Below are 22934 nucleotides of genomic sequence, written 5' to 3'. Positions count from 1 at the left end.
CGAAAGTTGCCACGCGATGAGATGAGCTAAGGTGGAAGGTGAGAGAGATACTAGGTGGTTTCTCGAGTGCTGCTGCCAAAGGGGAGAAAAAAGAACGAAGGAAATAGGATACGCGGGAGGCTCGAGATAGAGGAGACGTGACTCTGTTGGACTAGCGAGAACGCCACCCTACTCTCCATAAAGCGTCAATCGTACGTCACACTTCAATGAGATATGTGGTTCCAGTTCCCCCACTATAATAAATACGAAAAAAAGAAAAAAAAAATACAAATAACTAAAACTAAAATATTTATTATGTTTTAATAAAATAATTTATTATACATGATTAACATCCATAATTTATTTATTTAATAACATTAAAACTTAAAAGGACTACAATATTATGACCTGTCCATGTCTTCCAAAGCCACACCTCACCTTCTTGTTAAAGATCTTTGTGGTTCTCCATCTTGCTTCCTTTCTCTCTTCTGTTCTTCAACAATATATTCTCCATACTTAAAACCCACCAATATTACCCCACTTTTAACCAAAGGGTCTTCTTTTTCTTTCCCAAATTTCCTCTCTTTTTTCTTGATTTCCTTGCACTCTTGGAATTTTAAAGGAAATGAAGAAGAATTCAGAGCATGAAACGCAAAGAAAAGAAACGACTTTTTGGTTAAATACCCTGTAACAAGAAGGTAATGATCTTGTTATTGTTGTTGTTGTTGGGGTTTGATACAGAGAGATTGTGTGCAATGTGAGTTGAATGCACACCAACTGTTTGATGAAATGCTTGACTTGTTTTTTTTTTTTTTTTTTTTTTGCAGGAAAAAGAGTTGCATTTGTTTAATTTTCTAGGCTTTTTGGTGTGAGTTTTCCTTGTAGTTTCCATAGCCATGGGGACTAAAATCAAAGGGGTTTTTAAAGGCTTCAAATTCATCTCCCAAATCTTTGGTAATTTATCTGTTTGTAAAGTCAAAATTAGGGTTTTTTCTTCGTTTTTATTGTGAATTTTGATGGGTTTTATGTGGGTTTTCTGATATAGTTGTGAAGGAGCGTGAGATGGAGATTGGTTACCCAACTGATGTTAAACATGTTGCTCATATTGGCTCGGATGGTTCCTCAGGCAGTGCTCCATCTTGGGTAATTTTTTCATTTTATTTTTTCATAAAAAAATCCATATTTTTATACCCAATTTAAAAAAAAAAATTAAAATATTTTATGAAAAATTTCAGATTATTTTAAAATATTTTATGAAAATTTTTCAGATGACTGAATTCAAGACAGCCCCTGATTTTGCTGCAACTTCTATTGGCAATTCTGGTTCTGCTATGTCAACATGGTCTTCTCAAGGTATTTGACCAGAAATTGACTTTTTAAACCGTTATGCTAAACATACCTCTCCATTTTACTAAATGAACCCTTCTGTCAAATGGGTCGTTATACGGGCGGTATAAAAGGGTGACGATCATGTGCTACATCTTATACAGTCCGCCATTTAGTCTATAAAATAAGTCAAAATTAATAGGGGGTGCATTGAGTAACAGGGTACGTTTAGCCAACCCCTTCGTTAAATTCTCATAGTTTTGATCATGTTGATGTTATTATCTTATTGTTAGGAGGATAAATTAGGAACAAATTCAGTAGGTGAAATTGGAATGATTCTGCTAAAAGTAACACATTAAATTATGTTTTATTATAGAAAATAGAGTAAATTACAAAAATAGTCCTTTATGTATGTCACTTATTGCAAACTATGTCACTTATTGCAAACTGTGTCCTTTATCTTCAATAATTACAGAAAACGTACTCGATGTTTGCAAACCCTTGCAAGTTATGTCCTTTAGCCCTAACTCAGTTAATTTTTTGTGGTTAAATCTGACCAAATGGACCCCACATGAGGGTATTTTGGTCATTTTACTCTCATGTGGGGTCCATTTGGTCAGATTAAACCACAAAAATACCCTAATGTGGTGTCCATTTGGTCAGATTTAACCACAAAAATTAACTGAGTTAGGGCTAAAGGACATAACTTGCAAGAGTTTGCAAACATCGAGTATGTTTTCTGTAATTATTGAAGATAAAGGACACAATTTGCAATAAGTGACATACATAAAGGACCATTTTTGTAATTTACTCTAGAAAATAAAAGTTTGAATAGATCAAAATAAATTCTTGATAATATTAAGAATAATAAAGGATACCATGTGGGTACTTTATGATTAATTTCAATTTTGAAGAAGATTATTAGGGGAAATGTGGGCCATTTCACGGGTTTGGAAAAGTTTCTTGAAGTAAAGATGGATTTTGTCCCTTAGTTTGTCCATAACAGTTTCAACTTCTTGTACCTTTGGAAGAATGAGTTGTACCCTTAGAAACATGACTTGTTTTTATCAAAAAAGGTGACTTGTACTATTTGGAAAATTGGTGTTTACTCAAGATTCTTAGCTTCAAAGAGATTTGGCTTTATATGTCACAAGATCTTATTGCTTTTAGAGCACATGAACACACACATGATATATCCAAAAATGTTCTTGAAAGAAACATTATTTTTTGTATGTTTTCTTTCCCTTTAGTTTGAGTCCAAAATTATGTTTTTAAGCCTACAATAGATTAGGTGACAATACTAGGGATGAGCATTTGGTATTGGGTACCGGTACTGAATTTCTCTCACCGATTTTTTCGGTACCGGTACCCACTTTCGGCATTTTCGGTACCGGTACTTTCGGTATCGGTACCGGTAAAATACCAATTTTTACCTTCAAATACCGGTAACCATTTTTGACGATTTTCGGTACTGGTACCGGTACCAAGCTCATCCCTAAGATATGTTATTTTAATGAATTTTTTTTGGATAATCAAATGTTTTAGCCGATAACAACGAATTCATCTCTTTTATGTGTTTTAGTTTTAACTAGAAAACAAACCCGCGCGCGTTGCGCTGCGGCCAACGAAATTGACGTGTAATTGATAAGATTTACAAACTCCACATACGATTAACCTTATCATACTTCGTTTCTCATCTAAATCCGAGTAACAACTATAACTACAATGAAACTTTATATTAATGTGCTTGAAACTTTATATTTAATAAACCAAAATAAACCTACCATTGGCGTTTCTTTAAGTTCATATATTTAAAAAACCAAAATCTTTAAGTTCAGCTCGCTTTGCTTCTTCCTCTTCCGCATTTCTTCTACATAGATCGTCATCCTCCATGCGCCGATTGTATTGCAATAGGTGATTTCTGAAAAAAGCTGAATAATTAAGCTCATTAGACACGTGTACAAATAAAATGACAACAAACATTAATTGTTAGTAAAATTTGTAACGTTTGGTTCGACGACTTATCAACTGTAGAGCCCATGCTTTAAAATGCAGATCCCAAACATATTCATCAAAGACTGCATTACCATTTTGAATAATTAAAAGTAAAATCAATGTCTGAAAACACTTGAAAAATAGCCATGTATGCAACGATTAAATGACAAAACAAATAATAACAACATACGAAGACACTTGCTGATGCCGTGAGTGCGGCCATGCCGTTGGCTTTGTTAATTTCGGCAGTCTCAGAGGTTTCATTCACGACATCGAACCTTCCTTCTCCTTTTAGTAGTCATCTATTTTGTGATTGAAGAAATCCCCAATTTGAAAATAAGTGATTGGATTGAACATGAAATTCAATTTGGTGGCTGTATCAGTGTCTGGAACGGTAAGACATATTAAAAAAATAATTTCATCCTAACTAAACTAAGCGAACAACAAACAACAAAAGAAATGAGGAAAGCACACATGTTCTTCAAGGATGAACCTACAACATCAGGAAAGCTACGTTCAGCATCAAAACATACAAAGTGAACAGTGAGTCTAATTATCCTACAAAAAGGCCATTTACAATATTGCATTTCATTTATCGATTTAAAGAATTTGATCCGAAATAATGGCCGAAACCAAAGGTAGAAAAACTGTGAACAACAATTGAAGTAGAAAATAATGGTCGTACCTAAGTGCAATCGAGCTTTAAACTAACACAGTGGGAAGATTACAATCCGGATAATTAGGAATGCAATCCGTCGACAAGATTTGAACAAACTTTGTTGCTGGATACACTGTTGCCAGTTCTTTCACACATTGCATTAGAACACCACATTCAGGATACCTGTTTAAACATCACTACTTCTTAACCAACTTCTAATAACAAACAACGCGCATTAATTAACATAATCACCAAAAAGATTACAGTAAGTAGTTAATTACCCATCTTTGTATAACACAACAACCACCCACACATCTGATGAAGCTTGTGACACCTCATGAACAAAATTCGATCCAGAAATCGGTATGATTGAACCAAACTTTGCGATTTTCACATCTTGCTTCATCTCAGCTAACTTCTGTCTCCTTCAAGAACAACAATGAAGAACTAAAATCCCGAAATGTGTAGAATGTACTATTAATTAACTATATATATTACATAGGAATCCAACAAAGATAATTACAATTTACATGGAAAACCCAATAATATAATATCTCTTAATCAGTAAATTCTAACTAACAGGGGTGTGTGCAAAAAACCGAAAACCAAACCCTACCCATAACCGGAAAAAAATGAATCGAACTGTGAATTCGGTTTTATGGGGTTCGGTTATCAGCTCCCCAAATCTTACTTAACTGGATAACCGAACTGAATTCAATAAAATAAACGAACAATAACGGGTTTAATCATAAGTTCAAGCATTATATAATAACGAATCATAACCGAACCTAAAAATTAAACAACCAATGTACATTTATAGAGATGAGGATTATATTATAATTAAGAAAGTGTTACATCAGATTCACCAGAGTCTTGATCGGATAAGAGAGAAGATTGCCGAAACCCTAAGCTCCGCCGTGAACCACCAACCGTTTCCCTACTCTCTCTCTCTCTCTCCAATAGCTTACTTTCTCTCACATATTCACCTACATCACCTGAATGTTTAATGGCGTTTTGAACCACCACCATTGCTGGAATACAGCATCCTCACCGCCACATGCGGCGAAAGCCTAATCCTGCCGTTAAGCACTCCGGAGGTCGGCGACCATCGCCGTCATGAAGCTCCATTAACCCCGTTCAAAAAAATTGTAGAACACCAAGCAAAAGAAGAGAGAGTTGTGTGAGAGATGGGGTTTGTAGTTTGTAAACAAAAAAGTAAAGAAATAGGGGTCATGACTCACCAACTCTATGGGCCAAAAAAAAGATCAGTCCTTTTCAAAGTGATACAACACCTTAAGCAAATGGTACAACTTGCAAAGCACCAAAATGTTGTAAATTAGAAGTATATATAATTGTTGATTTTGTAACATGAATGCGAGCCGCCCCTTAAGTTGAACACACTCGTATTCGGGATAAAGACAATAGATACCGTTTTATGAGTTGTTTTGTATTTTTATACATCATAAAAAGCCAACATACTTTCTTACTTAACACGAAAAAGTTTCTCAATATAGTTTTAGTATATTTAAGTCCCTAAATTGTTTAAAATACTTGTAGTTGTGAATTTTCATTATAGTAAGGGTGAGAGGGGTGGTCAAATCTTGCCATGTCAATTCCCCTCTCTAAGTCCCCTCTTGCACTAAAACATAAGGGGTGGTCACCTCTCTTGGGAGAGGTAAACTTTTTTTTTTAAATATAAAAAACAAAAAAAATTGTGATTGGTTGAAAAGAGTGGGCCCCACCATTATCCAACTCTCTCTCTTATGCGGTGATTATACACCGAAATCAAGTCCCCTCGCGAGGTAAACTTTGATGGCGGCGGTGTTCCCCACGAGGTAAATTAGTTTACCCCATAGTTTGCCGCACCCACACCGTTAACCCTAATGAGTTGTAATCTCTTAAAACGGTCAAAAGTCGATGAAGTGATGTTTAAAGTGTGTCAAGATGCTGATATGGATAATTTTTTTTGTTTTTTTAATCATATAAGATAATATAAATTCATATTAAAAGCAACAAAAAATTGTTGAATTAGTGTTCAACGTTAGCAAAAGAGTCTACATGACATCCACATCAGCAAACATGTTTGCTAGCAGCCGATATCGTTAATTTCACAAAATTGTTTTTTTGTTAAAGCAAATTCAGGGACCTTAAGATGTAGACAAATATTGGGCCAGGTTGACTTTTTCAAGCAAAATGAGAAAGGAATTTTTTTTTTTTTTTTTTTTTTTTTTTTTTTTTTTTTTTTTTTTTTATGGTAGCCTAGCCCTTCTGTATTTTTGGGTATTGTATGGATTCACAAAATTTAAGCTGATTTTGCTTGTAGATTTTGGAGAAGCGATGGGAAGACGACCCATGGATGATACACTTAACGATCCACCACCACCTGTAGACCTTCCAAGTATCCCGAAAAAACAAAGGCGTAGAAAGTCAAAGTCGACATGCTCCCCAAGGTCAACCTCGTCATCAAAGTCATCATCTCGAGCTGCAAAGGTAAAGGCCAACACAGAGACCATGTAAAGTGACCCTGCAAACATAACACGTTGGACGACCGAAAGTTTTTGGAAGATCAAGACATGATGTTAGAAGAAAGTTAAAAAGGCCATAAAAGAAATGACACATAGGGGTATATCTATTATGACCTTAAATTGGTGGGAGAACTGCTACCTTTCTTGTTTTTTTTTTTTTTTTTAAATTTTTTTTCTTTTTAATTTATTTTTGTATTTTTAATTTGTAATTTTGTCCCCTTTGGGAATGCACAACAAAGAATCAACATGTACAAAGTTAGATTCTTTGGTTGTGATGTTGGAAAAACTAATCTAGCTTTTGGAAATGTTAACATGCTATTTGTTTGTATATACAAAAACCACTAGTAACCATCATCACTGCTGCAACCACCATATCCACACAAACACTATTAGTCCATGTGTAGTTCCATCTTTGAGCATAGTGCCAGGGGTTATAATTCAACACGTGATATATATAGCGGGGTTGTGCGCGCTGGCGCGCTCTCTCTCTCTCTCACATATATATAGTATAGGGTTCATTTGAGAATCACTCTTATTGCGAGAACCATGAGAATATTGTGAACACAAAAAAAAAAAAAAACCTAAAAACACATTTTTCTTTACATAAAAATCGCTATTTTTCGTTAAAAATAATCGAGTAACAATTATCAAAAGGAGAAAGGTTAACAGAAAATTAAAATATATTATGGCATAAAATGACGACTATACATTTCATTTACATGAGGAAAATGACAAAAGGGAAGAGTTTAACAGAAAATTCAAACGTAGTTTGTCAATTAGATGAAAATGACAATAAAAATAAACCACAGGGACCCAGATACAAAAAAGTTTTATTTTTGCAGTGAAGTGACAAAAGTAAGCTAAACTCAAAACGATTTTAACATTTTACTCTTTCAAAAAGTATTAACATTATAAAATAATACTAAAAATAAAATATTAATAAAGAAAAACAAAAGAAAAAGTAAAAAACATTGATATATTTTCCTTTTGTGTTACATATGTTTATATTCATGTTATCTATTTAAAATATATATTTTATATTAAAAAGGGATGTTTAATAGTCTTCTTTTGCTAAAATCCACCTGACCAGTGGGTAGATTACAAATAGCATTTGTTCTCTTTTTTTTTACAACAATATGGTTTTTCTGAGAGTCTTACATTTGGATGGAAATGCTAAAATAAATTTACATTGCAATATTTTAAGTTCCTGTGGTTCATTTTCTACATTGCAATATTTCGACGTAATTCTTTTGTCGTTGATACCGGTGTGTGAACACAAATTGTTTATTTTACATCGTTACGTTTTGATACTTAGAACCGAGTCATAGATGCAACGAACCAAACACATGTAGCAGTGTGCGATGCTGAATTCCCATCGAGGCCCCACTACAGCGCACAAGTTTAGTGGCACTAATTATAATAATTAGAGTAAACTGCCATTTTGTTACCTGTGGTTTGGGCACTTTTGCTATTTTAATCCAAATCTCAAACTTTTTAAATCTGCGTCTATGTGGTTTTACTTTTATTGTCATTTTAGTTCAAAATTTAAAAACCCCTTATTTGACTGTTGAAAGCTGGCTATTTTATCTCTTTGTTTAGGGGCAATTTTGTCCATCTTAATTTATTATAACATTTTAATAACTAAATTAATTATACATAATTCATTTAATCCCTATATAAAAAGCAGATTATATTCCCCCAATTAATCATCATCTTCCCCTCAAAAAAACCCTACCCTCAAAATCGGCACAGATCATCTTCCCAAAAAAAACCCTAATCCTACAACAATCTTCTTCATCTTCTCCCCTGCAGTGCAGTCAAAGGCGTTGGAAGATAGTTATAAATGGAGATATGTGGAATCAAATCCTGTGGAAGAATTTCATGAATTTGATGTAATGGAAGGTCCAGAGGATGCTTTAGATGAATTTGACTTGCATAATGGTGAATATGAAATTAAACATCTAGCAGTTGAACCTAGTAAAAGTAAAGAAGAAGCCGAGAAGATAGCGATTAGATTGCTTGCAGTAAGGTTAGCATCCTTGTAGAAGAAGTTTATTCTTGTCTTGTTTGTAATGCAATGCGTATCCCAACTTTTTTTAGTGTTTTGTAGCGAGACTGTTGATGCATTTGCAGGAGAGAAGATGAAGAAGATTGTTGTGAGATTAGGGTTTTTTTTTTTGGGAAGATGATGTGTGACGATTTTAAGGGTAGGGTTTTTTTTTTGGGAAGATGATGATTAATTGGGGGAATATAATATGCTTTTTATATAGGGGTTAAATGAATTATGTATAATTAATTTAGTTATTAAAATGTTATAATAAATTTAGATAGACAAAATTGCCCCTGAACAAAAAGACAAAATAGCCGGATTTCAACAGTCAAATAAGGGGTTTTTTGTATTTTGGACTAAAATAACAATAAAAGTGAAACGACAGGGACCCAGATTTAAAAGATTTGAGATTTGAACTAAAATGACAAAAGTGTCCAAACCACAGGAATCAAAATGGCAGTTTACTCTAATAATTATGTTATATTATATTATATTATATTATATTATATTATATTATATTATATTATATTATATTATATTATATTATATTATATTATATTATATTATATTATATTATATTATATTATATTATATAAAAGAAGGGACGTTTCAATAGTGTGCCTTCGCTAACCTGCACCATGTGCTTTTGCTAACATACGCCAATGGTTTTTTTAAATCGCTTTTCATTTTGCCCATTACACTTTACTCCAGTTATTTTTTTCTTTTTCTTTATTTACTTTAAATTTCTATACCTAAACTTTTGTAATGGTTATTTTTTGTCATAGTTTTGACGTAAACTTGCTTAATTTTTAATGTCTTTTCAACGTTATTTTTTTACAGAGTGAATACAAGTGCTCGAAACCAAAACTTACATATCTTCCACCATATCTATACCCAAAAATGAATCATGTGAGAGAATGCGAAAAAACCGATCCCCATTGTAGGATTACTACTATCCTTATAATAGCAGCAAAGATAAAAAACTTTACATATGAAAAAATAGTTCCACAACAAAACAGTATGGGCATTTATGATTTTATATTGAGTGATGTAATACGGTTAATTTAAATCCACTATTTGTCATTACCTTAAATTGCACCATGTGTTCTCTTGGATTACCTTAAATGCACTCTCTACTTTTCTATGTATTCGAATCAATTTTGTTTCATTAGATTTTTCTTAAAACTTTATCATATAACTTTTACTAAATTTATAAATAATATTAACTTTATATATTATTTTCAAGTTAATTATGTTTAATCAACATTTTTGTTTTGATTTTTTATATGAAAAGTCCTTTCCAAAGGAAAAAAAAAAATTGCACGGTGTTTTAATTTTATGGTCTTTTTTGGTAGATTTTTTGAATTAGTAGTATAATGTTTTATATAAAAAATACACTTTAAATTACCTTTTTTTTAGTTTTTAAGAAAAGAAACTCATTAAAAAAACATAGATTTCTATGTAGGAAAAAATTATAGTGTCTTTTCGGTATGCATAAGCTATTTCGGATTTTTTTTTTAAACTTTTTGTGGTGTTATAAAAATATAAACAGCAAAAAACATAAAAAAATAAAAAAATCAGTATTTTCCGTTTATTTTCCTTTTCTATTTCAAGTATGTATTCCAGTGAGAGTGAAGAAGGTATCCACAAGAAACGCTAGTTTGGGAGGTAACCCTGGAAACTCTATCCTTTTCTGTTTATTTTCCTTTACTATTTTTAAGGGTATTGCACTAAAAAATAAAAAAAAGCCGGCCATTTTTTTTAAATCCAAGATTCTACGTAACATTAATTCATACGTTACACAAAAACTTGTTTTTTTTTTTTTAAATTAATGGTAGATGTTTTCTTGATTTTTTTTTTGGTGCAACAACTTTAAAAACACGTATATTACATGTCTAATTTTTTTCCAAAAAAAATTGGGAGATGAGAGTTTTGAGAGTTTTCTCCTTAACTTTGGGTTTCTTGTTAATCCTAATCATATATATATATATATATATATATATATATATATATATATATATATATATATATATATATATATATGTATAGAGAGAGAGAGAGAGAGAGAGAGAGAGAGGGGCTCATGCGAGAACCACCCTTATTGTGAGAATCTTAAGAACCAATTTGAACACAACCTAAAATAGCTAAAAAAATCTAAAAAAACCTAACCCCCTGATGAAACAATGGTTAACCGGGCAGGGTTAACACACTGGTCTCGTTAAGAAGGGTTAATCCCTTCCTCTCGAGGATCGCTGGCTGGATCACCGGTGGTTGATCTCCTGCACAAGGAAACAAGCCGTGACTCGTAACAAGGAGGATGGGGTGGGGGGTGCTCCTTGTTACCACTCTCCGGCGTGAGAATCAGTAGTTTGCTTGGGAAGCAAAGTAAGATAGTAGTAGTAGTGAGAGAGTTGTGAGAAGATACCTCAAACCTGGTTTGGGGTTGGTATTTATAGCCGAGGAGTGAAGGAGGATGATGATGGATGGACTGACGACGTGCTGCACCCTTTCAGGTGTGTCAGGCTCGTCGGTTATGGAGGTTATGCCACGTCAGTCCATTGCTTACGTAGCTCTGACAGGTAACTGCCATTGGTGCCACTTGCACTGTGGTGTCAGTACCACTTGCTTGAGTACATAGGATGCGGTGCAAGCCGCATCGCTACGTGCGGTAACATCTGAAGTTACCGCGTCTCCTACTTGTGATCAAGGAATACGCGAGATGCGGTGCTAGCCGCATCGTCGTCTTGCCTGCATCCCTTGTCGTGACGAAAATGTCCGTATTGGTGCGGTGTCAGCCGTACCGCTACGTTCATCTTCTTCTATGCCTAAGGTAAGGCTTTCCTGTATTGATAGAAGTGTTCACTGGATGCGGTGCGATGCCGCATCGCTGTGAATACTTCCGTTTTCATACACCAGATGTGATGCTATGTCGCATCACTCTACCGTTCTCATGTTCCATGTAAGTCCTTCTTTGTTACTAGATAGATTGGATTCAACCCTTGTGTCGACGCGTTCCCGCATGGGCACAAGTAGGTTGTTAGTTAGTGGGGGGTTTGATAAGGGTAATGGTCACTCGCGGTCCATGCTGACGCGAGATCTGGGACCATACCCCTTCAAGTCCCCCCAGTCTAGTGTTGCTGCCACATACAACGTGTATGTGGGAGGAGTACTGGACTATGGTGTTTGGAAGGTAGTTTGGAGTCTGGAGAAGATCCTAGACCATGTGTGGTCTTTTCTGTATGTAAATGAAGCTGGAGGTCCGGAAGGGTCATCTGACGCCTTTTCCGTATCGGTGAAGGAATCTCGTCTGATGCGAGATTCTCAGCCGATTTATGTCACCAGGTGGCCTGCCACCTGTTGTTGTGCCGAAGGTCTCTTGGAGACCTTGTTAGTAATGCTGCACAAACTTCGAACCAACCTCTGAGATGGTGGTTCGAAGGTATGTGGAGGTTTCCCATCCTTTAAAGGTGGTCTTTTCGTCATAGCTCTCTAGTAACCGCACGTTCTTTGCGGTTACCTCGTTGCGTCATTGTTGGCCATGTTTGGTCGAACAATGTATATTCGTACTATGGGTAAATAAACATGGTCATAGGCAAGGGTATGCCCACCATTGTTTATTCTATGCGGCCCATAGTCGGGCTAACAAAGTCATAAGCAGACTTGTTACCGCTGTTCGGACGCTTGTTGTTCGACGAGGGTTTATTTAGAGCGCTGTTCTGCGTTCGTTTTGGAGCCACTTACCTTCCCGCTCCAATACCGAGTTTGCTTTGCAGTAGCATTGTTCGGTGATGTGGAGTGAGCTTGGCTCTTCCGTAGCAACCACTCTGCGGAAGCTATGGTTATGTCCGTAGCTCCTCGTGAGTGTCTGTGGTTTTGCATTACCACATTTGCTCAAAGCGGGTGTGGCTCGGATGTAGCTCTTGAAGGTTCAGGAGACAGGGTTGCTGATGTGCGTTCGCGTGCATACCCTTCCTTCCTTTTGTTAAAGAAGGTGTTCATGTACCCTCTGCGGTTGTGAACCGGACAGGAGGGATTTGAAGCTTGAAGAGAATGAAGGCAATGCGGTTCCCCTGTGTCTGAGATGCGGTTCAGTCCAACGGCCAGCGCTGGTTCTGAGCATCTGACACACCTGAACGGGCTCGTGTGTGACATGTCCGCATATTCCACGTGTGCTCGTGGGTAGTGCGGATAGGTATTATACCCCTTTATAGTGTAGAGATATGTATTTTTACCTATTTTTAGGGGTATGTTAAAAAACGACATGCGGTATGGGTTATGGTGCGGTATACCAGAGAAACCGCATGCCGCTTATAATTGGATAATGTAGTCGCTTTTTGTTGCATACGTGGCTGGACGCACGTGTGAGTTGGTGGAAGTTGGTGAGATCTTCCTGGCATGTGCTGAAATGAAAGGACGTTTGCACTGCCCGAGGCATTAAATGCACTGTAGCGAAGAGTGTAAACGTCTCTTGTGTCAGGCGCGTGGGTGGCCACGCGCGCGTGATAACCGTCAGCGGAAACGGCGCTCGACACGTGGTGTCATACGATTCGCCCTTTTTGAACGTGATCATTTGTTTTCTCCCTCCGCATTAATTGGGATGGGTATATAAGGGGAAACCGTTCGTGGTTTCCCCTCACTTGTTTGAAATTTCAAAAATTTTCCGGTGAGAGAAAACGTGTTCTCTGTCTTCTCCGACGAAATTCCTTGAAGTTCCAGTGAGGGTTTTGGTTTTTCGACTCACGTTCCTTCATATTTTTGATATTGTCTGATGGCTGAACCATCAAATCCACACAATGTGGAGGGTGAAAACCCTGAACAGCCGGTAGTATCGGCTGATGAAGATGAAGATGATGACGTTGACGTTCCCGGTGGTGGGTTACCGGTGTTGAAGTGGTCCAAGGGTGGTTTTAAAACCCTGATGGCCACGGTGCAGATGGCCAAAGACTGGAATGCTACTTACCCACAAGTGGGGGACACCGGTGCCGATGCTCCGGCCGGTTATATAACCTTGTGGGCGGATTTTTTCAACGACGGCAACCTTAGGTTGCCGGTGACGGTGTTTGTGGCGGAGGTATTGGAGTATTATCACCTCCATATCTCCCAACTTAGTCCTTTCGGAATGTTCCGAATTCGGAATTTTGAGTACACATTCCGTGTCCATGGCCTGCCCATTACAGTGGAGAATTTCCGGCGGTTCTACCAGTTGACGGTGAACACCGGTTTTTTCTCGTTTACTCAAAGGCATGGGAGTTTGAAGTTGATGACACCCCCTAAGGGTGTGACAGGCTGGAAGAAGAGGTTCTTCTACGTGAAAGCCTGTGCGGTCTATGCTAGCATGTCTTTCAGGAATGTCAACGTTGGAGTTTCTAATGAAGATATCCCTGTTGCTTCCGCAAAGACCGTGGACTGGTTCTCTAGGCTGCGGCTTATTGAACTCAAGAGGTTGGATAATGATCAACTGTGGATATTGCGGATGATGCTCTCCAGACCGGATAGGAAGGAAAGGCCCGTGTTGCGGGAACAGGGTGGTGGTAAGCTCGTTACCCTTTGTTATTTTCCTTATTTCCTAAGCCTTTGTAATAACCTGCATGCATGTCTCAGCGGATGCGGTTGGCTTGTGGAGGATGTTTGAGCCCGATTTCAAGGGCCAGGTTGAACTGATTGCGGTTGAGCTGAAGAAAGGTTTCAACCTTGAAATTCTGAAGAACTTCCGCGTACCGTCGAAAGCGGTGCTGGATGCCCCGGTTCCGGGAGACGCAAGAGGTACGTCTTACGTGGCATTAGTTTTTTCAGTTTATCTTTTTGACTGGTTCTGTTGATTGTGTGAATCCAGGTGTCCTTGCGGATTTGGGGAAGTTTGAGAAACGCGTCCCCAAAAAGACTGTGGAGAAGAAAACGGTGAAGAAAACCGTGCGGGGTCGTGGCAAGGGGAGTGTTGAAGGCTCAGGTGCCCCTTCTTCAGTTTTTGAAGCCGCAGGTACCTATCAATCTTGTTCTCGGGGATATACCGATTACGTCGTAGTATCTGACACCCTTGAGGGTTTGGGTGTTATAGATAGTGGTGCGGCTGCGGGTGGAACTGCTGTGGTTCCCCCGTTGTTGGAGAGAAAAGGGGACCAGAGCAGAAAGCTGCTGGTGGTGGAGAACCGAAACGGCGGAGACTGCAGACCAGGAGAGTTGCTCCGGCGCAGAAGAAACCTGCCGTTGCTGCTGGTAAGTATATCCCTTTTCCTTGTTTTGTATGTACAATGGGTGGGAAATACTCATTGAATACTCTTTGTATTGCAGAATCCCGAGATGCGGGGTATTCTTTTTTCGACATCCCCGCGTCTCCTCCGCATACCGCTGCTGCGGGTGCGGGTGTATCGAAGGAGACGGTCGCGCCCAAGGAGCCTACGGCCCCTTTTGTTGGGCCGGTTCGCGATCCCCCCTTGGAGAAGACGGTGGAGACGACTGCTGACCGGATTTTTGACACTGTGGACTCCTCGGACAATCTGATCTCTCCTGATGAGGGTGATGGATTGAACTTGAGGTTTTCAGATGCCGGTAAGCAGAAGTCTGATGCTGAGGTGCGGCAGCAGGATGCTGAGCCGCAGAAGTCTCCTGCTGGGGAGAAAGGTAGCGGCTCGTCTGCTGGTGGTGCGGGTTATGACGGGCCTCCAATTCAGCCTGGGGAGTCTGAATTGGAGTATTATTACCGCACATACTTCCCGGGTCGCAGTATGGTGTATCACCGACCCCCCTGGACTGTTATGCAGGGGGACGATATTTCTAACGACCCTGCGGCATGTAGGGAGATTCTGGGTGGTCTGGGCACCCCTTTTGAAGTCGAGCGTGCCCGTGCCGCGCCCCGAGAGCTGCGTATTAACAGCTTTCATCAATGCTGGTAGGGACTTCCATTGTGGCAAATGCCATTTTGGAAGATTATAAGGTGCTGGGCCGCCGCGAGGAAGAAATTGCTCGCATGCGGGCCGAGGCGGAGAAGTTGGTTGAGGCTGCTCGTGCGGGTGCGGAGCAGCTCGAGAAGGACAAGGCTGCTTTTGAGCAGCAGCAACAGACTTCTGAATGGGCTGCCGCTGCCCAGCTGAAACAGGTGCGTACCCTTGCTAAACTTCTTGCTGATGAGCGCAAGAGTTGGAATGAAAAAATGTCCAATGAGCGCAAGAAGTGGAATGCATCGTGGGCTAAGCAGAATGACATTCTGTTTCATGCTCGGCAGGAGCTGACAAATGCCAAGGCAGCGAACGCTACCTTGAGCCAGGAGAAGGCTGCGGCTGAGGCCATTTCTGTTAAAGCGCTGCAGGCGAACGCCGACGCCCTGAAGGCGCTTGGAGAGGCCAAAGAAGCCGGGGCTCGTGCCTCAAAGGCCCTTGAAGAGGCCGCAGATAAGGAGAACCGTGCTTCTAAGGCTCTTGAAGAGGTGAATGCGGAGCGCATTCGTTTGGACAAAGTTGTTGCCAGCCTGCAGGTATATTTCTTTACCTCTGTTGTATATTTCCTTTATTGTTTCGAAAATATTTATCGAGTGAACTGTTTGCTGTTTTTGTAACAGGCTGAGGTTCAGGCCCGGGAGGTCGCGGTTGCAGACCTTACTGCCCGCGTGTCTGTTGCGGAGAAACGGGCTGACGCCGCTGCTGAGGCCAAGGATGCCTTGGTGTCCTCTTTTAACCAGCTGGAAGCTGACCGTGAGTGGTTGCGGACTCACGGCATCGCGCGTGTAAGTATCCGTTGTCTTTGCATTTGCTTGGGTTAGTATCCAAGACTTATGATCCCTTTATTGCAGATTGTTGAGGCTATAATGAATGCCCCTGAGACCGCATCTGGTTTGGATCTGGTTAAGGAACGTGCGCGCGATGCTGGCTTCAAGGCTGGTTACAACCGCTGCATTGGGCATATCAATGTTTTATCCGCAGGCGGTTATACGGATCAGGCATCCGGGTTCCGTGATGTGGATACCGAAGGTCGTCTGAAAGCGGCCGTAGCCTCCTTTTATGATACGCCCCTTGCCTGTGTAGGGGAGCTGGACGATTGTTTGGAGGTTGCGGACTATGTTGACCGCTTGCGGATGCTTTATCCGGATGTGGAAGAGGAAGAACCCGCTGGTGGTGCCGGAGGAGATGCGGGGACCAGCGGTACAAAATAGGGTTTAGGTTGGCGAGTGTGCCTCCTTTTTGTATTCCTCTTGTATAGAATAGGAACTTTATGTAAATTCACTAAGCATCATGTGGATACTTGAATTTTTTGAATATAAAGTTTCTTTGTTCAGTTTGTACAAGTGTTTTTAATTCTTGCATGTCTGAACGTATGTATGCGTAACTTTACCCATTTATGAATGGGGTCAAGTATACTCCATACTTTTGTTGTATGGGTATGCGTCAATTCTGTTATTTACCGTGTGAGGGTTTTAGAATTGGTTAAGCTTTGTAAAAGCTTATATTACCGGAACTCTACCCATTTGTGAATGGGGTCAAGTGTACTCCATACCTTTGTCGTATGAGTCCGCGTCAATTCCATTGTTTGCCTTTTTTGGGCTCAGGAATTGTGTCAAGTGTTTGACAAAACTTGTTTATCCGGCCGGATGAACATGCAAGTCTTTTTGCCTTTTGCTGGCCTATTACAATATTTGTGTGTGGTTACCACTTTGTATGGGTATCTCGAATGAAGATTTTGCCAATCTGTTTTTGGGATACCGCAAAGTGGAACACGCATTTGTAATAGTAATAACAAACAATAATGTATAAAATTGCGTATTTATTTATTTGCAAATGGCCTGCGGCCCGATAGGTTACATAGAGAAATGTAAGAACATGGCTTACATATAACAGCGTCAAAGCTGTTGTGCATTCCATGTGCGTGCGATAGGTTCGCCTTCTAGTGTTTGCAATCTGTACGCGCCTTTCCCTAAGACCTCTTTGATGAGGTAGGGTCCTTCCCACTTGGGGGCGAGTTTGCCTGGGCGCTCGGCATTAGATGCCTCATTGTCGCGTAGGACGTAGTCTCCTGGGTTGAAAGTACAAACGCGGACGCACGCGTTGTAGTACTTTTCAAGTTTGGATTTATATTTGGCCTCATTGATGGCAGCGTTTTCGCGCCTTTCTTCCAAGAGGTCCAAATCGATCCTGCGTTCCATGTTGTTGTCTAGTTTTTCAATAGCCAACATTCTAGGAGAGGGGAGACCTACTTCTGCGGGGATCACCGCTTCTGAACCGTAGACTAGGCTGAAGGGTGTTTCCCCGTTGCTTGTTTTTGGGCTTGTACGGTGAGCCCATAAGATACTTGGGAGTTCATCGACCCAGCCACGCCTGGCCGTTCCCAACCGTGCCTTGATCCCTTCGACTAGGCTTTTATTGATACTCTCGACTTGGCCGTTCCCTTGCGGGTGTGCGACTGATGAGAATATGTGCTCAATATGTAGTTCCTCTAGCCATTTTTGAAATTCGTCGGCAGCGAAGTTGGTGCCGTTATCGGTGACAATGCACATTGGTAATCCGAAACGGCAGATGATGTGTTCCCAAATGAACTTTCTTGTTATCATAGCAGTGGTTGAGGCGAGTGGTTTTGCTTCTACCCATTTGGTGAAGTAATCAACCGCCACTATGATAAATTTAACCGCACCTGGAGCGTCAGGGAAAGGTCCCACAACGTCAATTGCCCATTTCTGAAAGGGCCATGCGGTTGTGACGGGGACTAAGTTGTTTTTTGGCCGCAAGGTTTTTGGAGCATGACGCTGACAGTCGATGCACTTGCGCAACTCTTTGACGGCGTGCAGGTGCATGCCGGGCCAGTAATACCCGGCATTCATGATTTTGGCCACTACCATGCGTGGTCCAGCGTGTATGCCACATATGCCCTCGTGTATCTCTCGAATGAGGTATGTGGCATCCTGGGGGTTGACGCATCGTAGTAGTGGCCCGAGGTATGATTTGCGGTATAAGATACCGTCTCCCATTTGATAATGGCACGCTTTGTATTGTAGTTTGCGTGCTTCTGATTTGCTTTCGGGAGTCACACCTGATTGTAGATATGCGATAATAGGTGTCATCCATGATGTTGAACCGTATTGAATGACGTTGACTTGGCGCAGGGGTACCGAAGGATTTTGCAGGATTTCGATGCGTATCTCCTTTGCCAAGTGTTGGAAGCTGGTAGATGCAAGTTTTGATAGTGCATCTGCGGATTTGTTTTCGCTTCGATTAATATGGCGAATATTGAACGAAGCGAATTTGGATTTTAGTTGCAGGACTTGCTCGAGGTAGAGGATCATGATATCCCCCTTTGCGGCATAGTCGCCGCGTACTTGGCCTGCAACTAACAAAGAGTCGACGTGGGCTTCCAGATGTTGCACGCCGATTTTGACTGCTAAACGTAGCCCCGCTAACAGAGCCTCATATTCTGCCTCGTTGTTTGTGCTTTTGAATTCGAGGCGGATTGCATATGTAAGTTCTTGGCCGTCAGGGCTGACGAGTCGCAGACCTGCACCCGCCCCTTCGTCGTTGGAGGCACCATCTGTGAAGAGTGCCCATGTCTCTGAGGAGGGTGGCGTTGGTGCAGGAGTTTGTGCTTCTTCGCATTCTTGGATGCGATTCACCGGTATTTCGGCGGCGAAATCAGCTAAGATCTGGCCTTTAATCGCGGGGCGCGGCTTATAATGTATCGTGTGCGTGCCCAGCTCGATTGCCCATTTCGCTAATCTCCCAGAGATGTCGGGTTTGGAGAGGATCGGGCCGATCCTGTAATTGGTTAGCACTGTGATGACGTGGTTTACGAAGTAGCGTCGCAACCGTCTTGAAGCGTGCACTAATGCTAGCACCAATTTCTCCATTATTGAGTACCTCGTCTCTGGGTCGTTGAGCATCTTGCTGATGTAGTAGATGGGTGTTTGAACCCCCTTCCGCTCCACAATTAGTACCGCAGGCGGATAGGTATAGTATGAGTGGCTCATCCTTGCGTGGTGCGGTTAAAGTTGGGAGTTGTATCAAACACTCCTTCATTTCCCGGAAGGCCTGTTCAGCCTCTGCGGTCCACTGGAATTGTTCTTTCTTTGAACAGCTCCGCAGGGTCTTGATGAACGGATAAGACTTAGCTGCGTGGTTGGCTAAGAATCTGTTGAGTGCCGCTAGCCTGCCGGCTAGCCGTTGCATATCCTTCATCGATGAAGGCGATGGCATGCGCTCGATCGCCTGGACTTTCTCCGGGTTTACCTTGAATCCATCTTTAGTTACGATGAACCCAAGGAATTTGCCTTCTTCCATTCCAAACGAGCATTTCCCTGGATTGAGCTTTATGTTAACGCTTCGCAGAGTTTGGAATGTTCTTTCAATATCTGTGAGCATGGTATCTTCTTCCATGCTCATGACGACCAGGTCGTCCATGTAGATTTCGACACTTTTGCTTATTTGGCCGCGGAAAGTGTCGTTCATCAACTTTTGGTAGGTTAATTTCTGGCATTTTTGTATAGCAGTAATTTCCGGTGGGAGTCCGGAATGCCGTTTTGTCTTCATCCTCGATTGCCATTTGTACTTGATGGTATCCTTTGTAGCAATCGAGGAAACACTTCCACCTGAATGGTGCGAGATTATCGACCTTTTCGTCGATTTCTGGAAGCGCGTAACAATCCTTGGGGCAGGCTTTGTTAAGGTCTTTGTAATCGACGCACATGCGCCAGCCCCCGGACGGTTTTTCTACCATGACTGGGTTGGACAACCAAGTCTGGTATTTAACTTCCCGCAGGATGCCTGCGGAGAGCAGTTCTTCGATCTGCTCTTGCATCGCCTGATTTTTAGCTGACCCAAGGTGGCGTTGGCCTTGGATCACTGGCTTGATACCTGGCATGGTATTCAAGTGATGTTGCGCAATATCACGTGGGACCCCGGTCATGTCTGCGGGTGTCCATGCGAAGATGTCTTGGTTCCTGAAGAGGAGCTGCTTCAGTTGCGCTTTGGTGGTCGGGGACAAGGCGTGACCCAATGTGACCTTTTGTTCTGGGTATCTCGCGTTGAGAACCCATTTTTCTGGCTGGTCGTTGGGGGTGGGCCTTGCGACCTTGGTCGGACGTACTTCGTCCGACATCATGACGTCCCTGCGGGCATAGATTATCGCAACCCCCGATTCGGTTGGGAAACCAACCGCAGAGTGGGGGACCGACGTAATCAGATTGAAATCTCCTTGGGATTCTCTCCCGAGGAGTACGTCATATCTGGAGGTGTGAGGTAAAACCATGAAGTTTACCTCTTCTGTCCTTGTGCGGTTTCCGCTGGAAAGACGCACAGGGAAAGTAATCTGGCCTAGGGGAAAGACAGTTTCCCCTGCGAACCCGGTTAACGGGTAATCTACTGCTTGCAACCGATCTTTGTCCTCCTGGTCGAACTGGTTGAAGCATTGTTCGTAGATTATATCAGATGTACTGCCCGGGTCGATGAATAGACGCTCGGTGCAGTAGTGTGCCAGTTGGCCTGAAATGACGACGGCGCGCCTATCGCGCGGTCCGCCTCGGACCTTTGGAAAGACGACTTGCTCGTCCTTCCAGTTACATTCCGGCCTTCTTGCCGCTTTTCGCGGCCTGCCCTTGCCTCCGTGGATCATGTGGGTGGGAGCCACGTGCATGGTTCTCTTCCCGGAGGAGGTACCTTCGCCATGAGGGGTAATGCGCTTGGTGGGTTTTTGCCCACCTGGCAAAAGATGTTGCAGTTTCCCCTCCTTTAAGGCGCGCTCAATCTCCAGTCGGAGACTGATGCAGCTGTTGGTGGTGTGGCCCGAGTCCTTGTGGTACTCACAGTAGAGTGTGAGGTCCTGATTTTTCTTGGACTTCATTGGTTGGGCCGGTCGCAAGAACTGTGGGTCCGCAAGGAGGACCTCACTTGGCGACATGGTGATCTCGGTCCAGTTGCGGTCCCGAGTTTCTTTCTTTGACGCCCGACTGTCTCGGGCGGGGTTGTAGTTCTTTGGGTCGAACGTGTTGGTTTGCGGGAAGTATGGTTTGGAAATATCACGATTTCCAACGTCCCGGTTGCGTTTATTGTTACGCTTGGACCCTTGTTGGGATGTTTCGGCTTGGGGTTTTGCCTTTGTCACATGCGGTTCGAGTGACCGCTGTGTCTGGGCGTATTTCTTGACCGCAATCATGACATCTTCCCATTTTTTGGGCAAGCCCTCCTTGCCAGAGATGGTCATGATCATCTCTCTGTCTTTGACGGCCCGGATGAAGTGGTTTCGTGCCATCTGGTCTGCCACGTCACCTATCTCCAGGCACTCTTTATTATATCGGACGACGAATGCTTCGAGCGATTCGTCGTTCCTTCGCCAGATGTTCATGACGTCACACGAATCTCGTTCGTGGCGTCGCTGCTGGCAAAAATGTGCGAGGAACTTGGTACGCAAGTCCTCGAATGAATCCAGTGATCCCACTGGCAAAGAATCGAACCATGCCCTGGCGAGGCCCGTAAGGGTCTGTGGGAAAAAATTACACCAAGTGGGTTCGTCCCACTGGCCGTTGATGCCCGCGCCCATGAAGACGTTCATGTGGTCGTCCGGGTCGGTCGAACCACTGTATTTCCCAACGTTGAATGGGAACTTTGTCGTGGTGACATGGGCGTTGGCAATCCGCGTGCCGAACTTGGAATTTTCGGCCGCTGCCTTTGGCCTGTATGGTTCGTTCGCAGGGCGCTTTGCCGCCCTAAGGTATGTGTTGCGGGGATGACTGGGAGGAACATAGTTGCGTCCTCCTGGTCTGCTACTGGTGTCATGCGAATCACCGCGGTAGCTGTGGTCGTCAGGGTCGGTATGACCGTACCCTTCGGTGTATGGTTGTGGGCCCAATCGGCTCTAAATGCCTGGGCCGTGTCTGGAGGTTGATCGTCTCCTGTCCTCGCCATGGGGGCCAAGGCGGGTATGTACCGGTCCTCTGGTGTGGGACCCGTATGAGGAATCATCCTCGTTGAGGGTGTGGACGAACAGTAAGACGATCCCCGTTCTTCACGTCGGCTTCTTGAAGCCGGGCGTGAATGTATCCTGCCGTCGTATTGTAAAATACGGTCAACAGGGGTGTGCGGTGCTGGGGGAAGCCCAGCTCGTATATTCGCTTCAGTACAAGCGCGGTTGTATGCTGCAGTCAGCGTGGCTGCCTGCTGCTCGTACCAGGCATGAACGGTCATGCCTGGTGGGATCACAGATGGGAACTGTGATAAGTCATGTCCGAACATAAAGGAGGGGCTCCTTTGTGTGGACGTGCCAATGTGTCCGGGTTGGGAGGTCGAGGCATTGACCCCTACCGGGTTTGGGATTGGAGGATTTTGGTTATCCGCAGTGTTGTTTTGGTGATCAGTCATGATCGTGAGAGAGGAAAAAGGATGGTTTAGAAAATGCTAAGAGTAGCGGTGGGCGCCAATGATGAAACAATGGTTAA

At 42.1% G+C, this 22934-nt stretch overlaps 2 protein-coding genes and 1 long non-coding RNA gene across 10 annotated transcripts; 2 read left to right on the top strand and 1 right to left on the bottom strand.

The window, feature by feature from the left end:
* Positions 1–410: 410 nt before the first annotated feature.
* Positions 411–6811, top strand: LOC110910889 (CRIB domain-containing protein RIC10). Its single transcript, XM_022155464.2, has 5 exons — positions 411–677; positions 807–933; positions 1025–1122; positions 1248–1332; positions 6282–6811. Exons 2-5 carry the CDS (start codon positions 876–878, stop codon positions 6473–6475), a joined length of 435 nt encoding a protein of 144 aa, XP_022011156.1. The 5' UTR covers positions 411–677; positions 807–875; the 3' UTR covers positions 6476–6811.
* On the bottom strand, positions 2971–5173 carry LOC110910890 (phosducin-like protein 3). Of its 8 annotated transcripts, none has more exons than XR_002576554.2 (6): positions 4814–5173; positions 4240–4383; positions 3986–4141; positions 3491–3793; positions 3312–3383; positions 2971–3236 (listed from the first exon to the last, which is right to left on the bottom strand). XR_002576554.2 is itself a non-coding variant. In XM_035984203.1 (4 exons), exons 1-3 carry the CDS (start codon positions 4985–4987, stop codon positions 4003–4005), a joined length of 450 nt encoding a protein of 149 aa, XP_035840096.1. In that variant the 5' UTR covers positions 4988–5171; the 3' UTR covers positions 2971–3236; positions 3986–4002. The 8 variants fall into 8 exon arrangements, 2 of the variants coding, with proteins under 2 accessions (XP_035840096.1, XP_035840095.1); XR_002576556.2 differs by having other exon boundaries at positions 2971–3383; positions 3491–3686; positions 3775–3793; positions 4814–5172; XR_002576557.2 differs by lacking the exon at positions 3312–3383.
* Positions 6812–8138: 1327 nt separating the features above from the next.
* LOC110914839 lies at positions 8139–8750 on the top strand. Its single transcript, XR_002578636.2, has 2 exons — positions 8139–8512; positions 8594–8750. It is a non-coding gene; the product is annotated as an uncharacterized LOC110914839 (long non-coding RNA).
* Positions 8751–22934: the final 14184 nt, after the last annotated feature.

The sequence above is a fragment of the Helianthus annuus genome, chromosome 15 (genome assembly GCF_002127325.2).
Source record: "Helianthus annuus cultivar XRQ/B chromosome 15, HanXRQr2.0-SUNRISE, whole genome shotgun sequence".
Taxonomy (NCBI): Eukaryota; Viridiplantae; Streptophyta; class Magnoliopsida; order Asterales; family Asteraceae; genus Helianthus; species Helianthus annuus.
This window is presented reverse-complemented; position numbering and strand designations above follow the sequence as displayed.

Excerpts from the sequence above, each read along its gene's own strand:
- LOC110910889 (XM_022155464.2), top strand. The coding sequence starts at position 876 with ATGGGGACTAAAATCAAAGGGGTTTTTAAAGGCTTCAAATTCATCTCC. Across the intron at positions 1,123-1,247 it reads CAGGCAGTGCTCCATCTTGG|ATGACTGAATTCAAGACAGC; the intron begins GTAATTTTTTCA and ends AAAATTTTTCAG. Across the intron at positions 1,333-6,281 it reads GTCAACATGGTCTTCTCAAG|ATTTTGGAGAAGCGATGGGA; the intron begins GTATTTGACCAG and ends TTTTGCTTGTAG.
- LOC110910890 (XM_035984203.1), bottom strand. The coding sequence starts at position 4,987 with ATGGTGGTGGTTCAAAACGCCATTAAACATTCAGGTGATGTAGGTGAA. Across the intron at positions 4,377-4,813 it reads AAGACTCTGGTGAATCTGAT|AAGTTAGCTGAGATGAAGCA; the intron begins GTAACACTTTCT and ends TGAAGGAGACAG. Across the intron at positions 4,142-4,239 it reads GTTGTGTTATACAAAGATGG|GTATCCTGAATGTGGTGTTC; the intron begins GTAATTAACTAC and ends ATGTTTAAACAG.